At 58.5% G+C, this 8,276-nt stretch overlaps 2 protein-coding genes across 4 annotated transcripts in view; both read left to right on the top strand.

Moving 5' to 3' along the window:
- Positions 1 to 561: 561 nt before the first annotated feature.
- Positions 562 to 3,459, top strand: GINS3 (GINS complex subunit 3). The gene is made up of 3 exons (XM_040410000.1): positions 562 to 785; positions 2,236 to 2,469; positions 2,702 to 3,459. Exons 1-3 carry the CDS (start codon positions 618 to 620, stop codon positions 2,930 to 2,932), a joined length of 633 nt encoding a protein of 210 aa, XP_040265934.1. The 5' UTR covers positions 562 to 617; the 3' UTR covers positions 2,933 to 3,459.
- Positions 3,460 to 6,169: 2,710 nt separating this feature from the next.
- Positions 6,170 to 8,276, top strand: part of NDRG4 (NDRG family member 4) — a 48,141-nt gene continuing 46,034 nt past the window's right edge. The window contains exons 1-2 of one of the 3 annotated variants that reach the window (XM_040409997.1): positions 6,248 to 6,264; positions 6,298 to 6,372. In XM_040409997.1, the coding sequence (XP_040265931.1) occupies positions 6,336 to 6,372 (37 nt within the window). In that variant the 5' untranslated portion in view covers positions 6,248 to 6,264; positions 6,298 to 6,335. The other 2 variants (XM_040409998.1, XM_040409999.1) reach the window with 2 other exon arrangements.

The raw sequence follows: 8,276 nt of genomic DNA, 5'->3' as shown, positions 1-8,276 counted from the left end.
AATCCCACTGTCCCCCCCACCTGCACCCGTGAACCCCACCGCCCCCCTCACCTGCACCCGTGAACCCCACCGCCCCCCACCTGCACCCGTAAACCCCACTTGCACCCGTGAACCCCACCGCCCCCCTCACCTTCACCCGTGAACCCCACCGCCCCCCACCTGCACCCGTAAACCCCACTTGCACCCGTGAACCCCACCGCCCCCCCACCTGCACCCGTGAACCCCACCGCCCCCCCCACCTGCACCCGTGAACCCCACCGCCCCCCACCTGCACCTGTGAACCCCACTGTCCCCCCCACCTGCACCCATGAACCCCACCGCCCCCCCTCACCTGTGAACCCCACTGTCCCCCCCCCACCTGCACCCATGAACCCCACTGTCCCCCCCCCCCCCCCCCACCTGCACCCGTGAACCCCACTGCCCCCCCGACCTGCACCCGTGAACCCCACCTGGCCTGCTCCTGCACCTGCTCCAGCAGTCCGTCCGCCAGCACTTGTCTTCCATCCTATACACATCTGGTCATGTGACCATTAAGGAGCATGTGACCAGTGACGTCACAAAACCTCCTTCTCCCCCTGTGTGAGGCGCCTGAGTTCAAAGTTGGGACTGTGCGCGGGATGTGGGAGTCCTACGAGCCGGTGGAGGCCAGCCTGGGCCGGGAGGAGAGCTTCCTGTCCCTGGGGGACCTGCTGATGTCTCAGGAGAAGCTGCCCTGCCGGCTGGAGAGCGGCTTCCCGCGCCTGGGCTTCCTGGAGAAAGGAGGAGACAGCGACCACATCCCTGAGGTGACCCCACAATTAGTGCAGCCCCCACATGCCTGAGGTGACCCCCACAACATGTCCCCCACATGCCTGAGGAGACCCCCACAACGTGCAGCACCCCCACATGCCTGAGGAGACCCCCCACAACATGCCTGAGGAGACCCCCCACAACATGCAGCGCCCCAACATGTTGCCCCCCACATGCCTGAGACCCCCCAACATCCTTGAAGAGACCCCTACAACATGCGGCGCCCCGACAACATGCCTGAGGAGACCCCCACATGCCTGAGGTGACCCCCACAACATGTCCCCCACATGCCTGAGGAGACCCCCACAACATGTCCCCCACATGCCTGAGGAGACCCCCCACAACATGCAGCACCCCCACAACATGTTGCCCCCCACATGCCTGAGACCCCCCCAACATCCCTGAAGAGACCCCCACAACATGCAGCGCCCCCACATCCCTGAGGAGACCCCTACAACATGCGGCGCCCGACAACATGCCCCCAGTACCCCCCCACAACATGCCTGAGGAGACCCCCACATGCCTGAGGAGACCCCCACAACATGTCCCCCACAACATGTCCCCCCACATTCCTGAGGAGACCCCCACACCATGCAGCACCCCCACATGCCTGAGGAGACCCCCACAACATGCAGCGCCCCAACATCCTTGAAGAGACCCACATGCCTGAGTGAGGAGACCCCCACATGCCTGAGACGACCCCCACAACATGCAGCGCCCCCACATCCCTGAGGAGACCCCTACAGCATGCGGCGCCCCCAGTACCCCCCACACCATGTGGCGCCTCCACATGCCTGAGGAGACCCCTGTTGTCCCCCACATGCCTGAGGAGACCCCCACACCATGCGGCGCCTCCACATCCCTGAGGAGACCCCCACACCATGCGGCGCCCCCGTTTTATATACAGTTCAGGCCGTACCTCGGGTGACAGATCTGTGTTCAGCAGTCGTACGTTTCCTGTACCGTCCTGCAGTGAAGGGCCTGGAGGCTGCCACGTCTGCGGCCACGCTGCCTTCAGGTGGTCTCCGGGGTGCAGAGCTCTGTGGTCGGGGCGGTGCATCAGCCGCTCTGCGAGGGTTTTGATGGTGAAAAGGAAAGTGCCGCTCAGAAAATAGATGGTGTCACGAGGACAGGTCTGGGGGCAACGAGGGTTGGCACCTCACTCTGTACCCTCTGCAGCACTTACCACCCTGCTAATGGTGCCCACTCTCCCCAGTAGTCGGAGCAGGGCCCCCACATGCAGTCTCCTGAAGCTTCCATGACGTGGCGCCTGCTGTCGGTAGTGTCCAGCATTAGGAGCGGCGAGCGCTGTATGTAGAGCGTTGGTCTCCACTGTATGTCGTCCTGCCCGCTGTAGGGGGCAGCTCGTCCTGTATGATGGGGGGCCGTCTTTGGTGTCAAACCCTCCTTGCAGTTCTGTGTTAATGCCTCCATTCTCCTGACCAGGGCACCAAGATGGAGATGCCGCTGTGGCTGGTGAAGGGTCTGTATGACAACAAGCGAAGAATCGTCTCTGTGGAGCTGCCAAGGATCTACCGGGAGGGCTGGCGCACGGTGTTCAGCGCCGACGCCAACGTGGTGGACCTGCACAAGATGGGGCCACATTACTACGGCTTTGGCTTTCAGCTGCTGAACTTCGAGAGTCCCGAGAACGCGGAGATTGCCAAGACAATACTGCAGGTAAGGTAGAAGCGGCCATTCCTCCTTCCCTTGTGGTGGTCACCGGTCGTCATTGTAGAGGTGAGCGGGATCGGTTTCTTCTGGGGTACCTTCTCGTGCAGCCCCCAACTATTAGAAGCAGGGGTCCTGTGGGCGTTTATCGTGAGAGGATAGCCGCCGGGCTGATGTCCGGTTCTTCTGTTCCGCCGCTATCAGACTCTTCATCGTACCTTTTATGGGCTTTGTTTTCCAGACATTCATCGGTCGCTTTCGTCGCATCATGGACTCTTCTCAGAACGCTTACAATGAGGACACGTCTGCGCTGGTGGCGCGGCTGGATGAACTGGAGCGCGACTTGTTCCGGGCCGGACAGAAGGGCTTGAATGCTTTTCAGAGCTGGGAACGGGGGACTGCGGCTCAGATCACAGCCTCCAGCCTGGTGCAGAGTTACAGGAAGAGGAAGTTTAACGAGACTGATATGTGAGGGGCCCGGGGCCACAAAGAGACTAGCAGCGCTGGGAGCTGCGGGGTGAAGCTGTATGTAGCAGGGTGACTCCTCTGTATAAAGGACCGTGCACAACAAGCTGCTGTCTCTGTCCCATCACTGCAGGTCAGAGGGATTGAGGCGAGTGATGGCTCGGTCTCCGTGCGGCAGTAAGGTTTGGTCACGTGACCTCAGAGGCTCATGGTGCTCTGCGTATAGGTACGTTTGGCATAGGCGAAACTTAAAGGGGTTGATGAGCTATCCTCGGGATACGGCACCCACCGCCCATCATTCTCTCCACGGTTCACCCTGCAGCGCCCCCATCCCTGGGATGATGTAACTACATCTGATCCGCACCATTCAAGTGAAAGGGGCGGTGGCGTCAACGGCGAGCAGGTAAACCGCGAAGAGAATCCAGAGCGACAGCTGATCGGTGGAAGTTGGACCAGAAGCCAGTTTGATATTGCTGAGCGATCCAGAGGATAGGCCATCAACATCGAGAACCAGACAACCCCTTTAATGATGGCACGGGTGTGAACAGAGCCATCGCCGGAGCCATGAGGGACCACCAGAGCCGCAGAGGAGTGGGGTCTAAGGCTACACCCCGTCCTAACGAATTCTACAGGATCCAGTTAACCCCTGAGACTGACAGGCTTTGACCCTCCAGGAGCGGAGTCCGGTCAGATGGCTGGGAATACGCTGCTTCTAAGGCTAATCTCACACGGGCGTTTTGGCTTTCCGTTTGTGAGATCCGTTCAGGGCTCGGCGGTCCAAAACGGATCCGTTTTGCCCTAATGCGTTCTGAATGGAAAAGGATCCGTCTCCATTCCGCTCTGCCTGCAGCGTTTTGGTGTCCGTCTGACGAAGCGGAGCCAAACGGATCCGTCCTGGCACACAATGGAAGTCAATGGGGACCAATCCGTTTTCTCTGACACAATAGAAAACGGATCCGTCCCTCACTGACTTTCAATGGTGTTCATGATGGATCCGTCATGGCTCTAGAAAACATAATACAACCGGATCCGGTCATGACGGATGCGTGCGGTTGTATTATTGTAACGGAAGCGTTTTTGCAGATCCATGGCGGATCCGCAAAAAACGCTAATGTGAAAGTAGCCCAAGCTGTCCTGTAGGGAGAGGACTGCAGCGCGCAGGGCGGGTCCCTCCTGGGGCAGTGTTATCTGCAGCACCCTCCTGACACTGTGCAGACAGCTTTCTTCTGCGGTTAGATGGAAGGGGTTCTCGGGGCACAATCTGCTGGATCGGAGCCTGAGATCCCCCCCCCCCCGACGATCTGTACCTGTGCTCCTTAACCCCTTCACGGCTGGCGGTCTGGGAAGTTTTACATTGTTTTGACAGAACATGTGAATGATATAATTCCTGCACCCACATATGACTCCAGATTAGACACCGCCGTGTGCACCACACGTTCATGGGGGGGGGCCCCTGGATGGCAGTCGGTGCGGTCACTGAATTTATGGAGGGGCAACTGATGTACAAGAAGAATCTACCTACAAGCCCCCTAAATCTGAGGCCATTGCAGAAACTGAAGAGTCGCCATAATGGTGCAGCCTGGCGGAGTATTCCTGGGGGTAATCTGAAGTCTGAAAGACCCCCCCAACGCCCGGGCCCCTCGTATACATTACACTTACCTGCGTCGCTCCGGATTCCTGCACAGCCGTTGTGTGGATCAAAACATCTAGTGATGGTGACCAGCCACTAGGGGGGCTCGTCCCTGCCTGCGGCCCCCTCCCCTGTCACCGGATGTTTTGATCCACACGACAGCGAGATGCAGCGGCGGCCGTGCAGGGATCCGGACCGACGCAGGTGCCGGGGAACAGGTAAGTATAATGTATACGAGGGGCCTGGCAATTGGGGGGGGGGGGGGGGGGGGGGGGGGGGAATCTTTTAGACTTCGGATAACCCCTTTAAGAGAGGGGATCCGGAGAAGGACTGGTCTGTCCGCATGGAGAGAGGCGGCACCTTGACACCGCTGATCACTGACCACCCGCCTCCAATATAGGTGTCATGATACATTTTCTGATCTGAGTCTGTGCATTGAAATATTAGGGGCTGAGCCCTGTCCCCAGCAGCACAGAGGATTTCAGGAGGGGAATGTGGTGATCCTGTGGGGGTCATAGTAGAAGGAGCAGAGTCCTCCCAGCAGCACAGAGGATTTCAGGAAGGGTGTGTTCTGATCTTGTGGAGATCATAGGGTCCATTCACACTTCCGTAGCTGTTTTGCGGACCGCACACGGCCGGCACTGTGATAGAAATGCCTTTTCTTGTCCGTGGCTGCGTACAATAGGACGTGTTCTATTTTTTTTGCGGGGCCGCGGAACGGAAGTGCGGATGCGGACAGTGTTATCACAGCCCCATTGAAAATGAATGGGTCCGCACCTGTTCCACAAAATTGCGGAACGTATGCAGACGTGTGAATGGACCCTGAGGCTAGGTCTGCACGACGACACGTGTCCCGCGGACTAATGATAGTCTATGGTGTCGCACTCTGACGCAACAGACGCAGGAAAATTTCGAATGGATTTTTTGCGACTGTCGCAGTGCAACACCATAGACGAGGGATGGCCAACCCACAGCTCCCCAGTTGTAAAACTACAGTTCCCACCATGCCCTGCTGTAGGCTGATAGCTATAGGCATGCTGGGAGTTGTAGTTTTGCAACAGCTGGAGAGCCGCAGGTTGGCCATCCCTGCCATAGACTATCATTATAAAAACTGTCGCACGACATATGTCATCGTGTTGACCTAGCCCAAGAGTTACGTAGTAGAAGGAGCAGGGCCCCCAGCAGCACAGAGGATGTCAGGAGAGGAGTGCGCTGATCCTGTGGGGGTTACATAGTGGAAGGAGCAGGGCCCCCAGCAGCACAGAGGATGTCAGGAGAGGAGTGGCTGATCCTGTGGGGGTTACATAGTGGAAGGAGCAGGGCCCCCAGCAGCACAGAGGATGTCAGGAGAGGAGTGCGCTGATCCTGTGGGGGTTACATAGTGGAAGGAGCAGGGTCCCCAGCAGCACAGAGGATGTCAGGAGAGGAGTGGCTGATCCTGTGCGGGTTACATAGTGGAAGGAGCAGGGCCCCCAGCAGCACAGAGGATGTCAGGAGAGGAGTGCGCTGATCCTGTGGGGGTTACGTAGTGGAAGGAGCAGGGCCCCCAGCAGCACAGAGGATGTCAGGAGGCGGTGTCTCTGCCTCGGACCCTCCCCGGTGACGCAGCCGCCGCTCTCCTCCATCCTGCTCGGTTCGGCTCCCGTGCTCTGACTGCGGCTCCTCCTGGTGCAGACGCCGGCGGTGACGGTGAGTACCAGGCTGCAGTGGTCGCGGTGCCGCCCCTCCCCCCCGGCCCGGTTGTCGCACCGCCCGATCACGCCCTCCTGTCGCGGCCACAATGAAGCTTCTGCGACACAAGATCCACGTCTGGGCAGGTAACGGGCGACATCACCCGGGGACAGACACAAAGACTGATGACGTCACAGCACCGACACACACAGGGAGAGACGTGTGACGTCACAAGTACAAGAGCCTCAGTACTGTCCGTGGTGGAGAGGTAGGTGACGGTATGTCCGCGGTCCGAGCGTGGGATGTGGCGGCTAGGAGGAGTAGTCCATGGTCTGGCTGTGGGATGTGTCAGATGGGAGTAATAGTCCATGGGATATGCCAACTGCTTGTGGTAGTCTATGGTGTTGGCGTGGGATGTGTAAGATGGGAGTAGTAGTCCATGGTGTGGGATGGGCCAGATAGGAGTAGTAGTCCATAGCCTGGGTGTGCTGGTTAGTAGTAGTAGTAGTCCACTGCCTGGGTTTCGGTTAGGAAGAGTAGTCCATGATCTGGATGTGCCAGTTAGGAGTAGTAGTCCATGGCCTGAGTGCTGGTTAAGAGTATTCTTTGGCCTTGGTTTGGTGGAGTAGTCCATGGCCTGGGTGTTGCGGTTAGGAGTAGTAGTCCATGGCCTGGGTGTTGCGGTTAGGAGTAGTAGTCCATGGCCTGGGTGTTGCGGTTAGGAGGAGTAGTCCATGGTGGGGGTGTTGCGGTTAGGAGTAGTAGTCCATGGCCTGGGTGTTGCGGTTAGGAGTAGTAGTCCATGGCCTGGGTGTTGCGGTTAGGAGTAGTAGTCCATGGTGGGGGTGTGCTGGTTAGGAGGAGTCCTGGCAGGACGTGTGGGGAGGGGCAGGGAGTCTTGTGGCAGCGGACGCAGAGATGTTTTCCTCCCTGATTTCTCTGTGGCTCGGGGAGGAGAGAGGTAAGTGGCCGCTCGCCTGCAGCTGGGGAGGGGTCCAGAGGCTGTGCGCTGTGTGGGGGCTCTTCATGGGGTAGGTGATCCTGGAGGGGGGGCTGCAGCATCCCCTCAGCGGCTTCTCACATCCTGGTCCAGGATCTGTGCATCTCACATGGAGAATGAGTCAGCAGCAAAAGCAACCTGCTGCCCCCGCGTCTGCTGCTGCGCTGCAAAAGTATGTGAACCCCGGACCAGGGGCTGCAGGCAGTGGATGTGGCACTGTCCACCCCTGCGTCTGCTGCTGCGCTGCAAAAGTATGTGAACCCCGGACCAGGGGCTGCAGGCAGTGGATGTGGTACTGTCCACCCCTGCGTCTGCTGCTGCGCTGCAAAAGTATGTGAACCCCGGACCAGGGGCTGCAGGCAGTGGATGTGGCACTGTCCACCCCTGCGTCTGCTGCTGCGCTGCAAAAGTATGTGAACCCCGGACCAGGGGCTGCAGGCAGTGGATGTGGCACTGTCCACCCCTGCGTCTGCTGCTGCGCTGCAAAAGTATGTGAACCCCGGACCAGGGGCTGCAGGCAGTGGATGTGGCCGCTGTACCCCCCTTCCCCTCTGACACCAAGAACTTTTTGTTTTGTCAGTGGAGTCGGGGCTCGCTCGCTTCTGTACATCTTTCATGAGGCACAAATTTTTTTTTACTATGAGAAATGGTAAAAGGGTGTGAAGGAGGGATGCCCGTCCCCCAATAGCTCCGATGTTACATCTGAAGGGTTAAATGTGTGCAATCGGAGTTATTGTTGCAGGTGGGTGTCCGAGGGGTAACCCATACGCACCCTCACTACCAATGACCTGTATGTAAATCATTGGTGGCTATGACAAGTCATCTCCTATACAGTATACGGGATAGCCATCAGATCGTGGGGGCCCTGTACCCTGTGGAGCGCCCCTGATAATGGACGGGGCGGCTGGTCTCGGCTATCTCCACAGCTCCCATAGAAATTCATAGACTTTTCCTCTCCATCCATTCCAGGAGGGCTGCAGGAGGTACGGGGCCCCTGTTCTCCAGATCGGTCGGGTTCCAACTGCTAGGACCCCCACTGATCTGATCATT

Source organism: Bufo bufo, chromosome 10 (genome assembly GCF_905171765.1).
Source record: "Bufo bufo chromosome 10, aBufBuf1.1, whole genome shotgun sequence".
Lineage (NCBI taxonomy): Eukaryota > Metazoa > Chordata > Amphibia > Anura > Bufonidae > Bufo > Bufo bufo.
This window is presented reverse-complemented; position numbering and strand designations above follow the sequence as displayed.

Excerpts from the sequence above, each read along its gene's own strand:
- GINS3 (XM_040410000.1), top strand. The coding sequence starts at position 618 with ATGTGGGAGTCCTACGAGCCGGTGGAGGCCAGCCTGGGCCGGGAGGAG. Across the intron at positions 786-2,235 it reads ACAGCGACCACATCCCTGAG|GGCACCAAGATGGAGATGCC; the intron begins GTGACCCCACAA and ends TCTCCTGACCAG. Across the intron at positions 2,470-2,701 it reads TTGCCAAGACAATACTGCAG|ACATTCATCGGTCGCTTTCG; the intron begins GTAAGGTAGAAG and ends TTTGTTTTCCAG.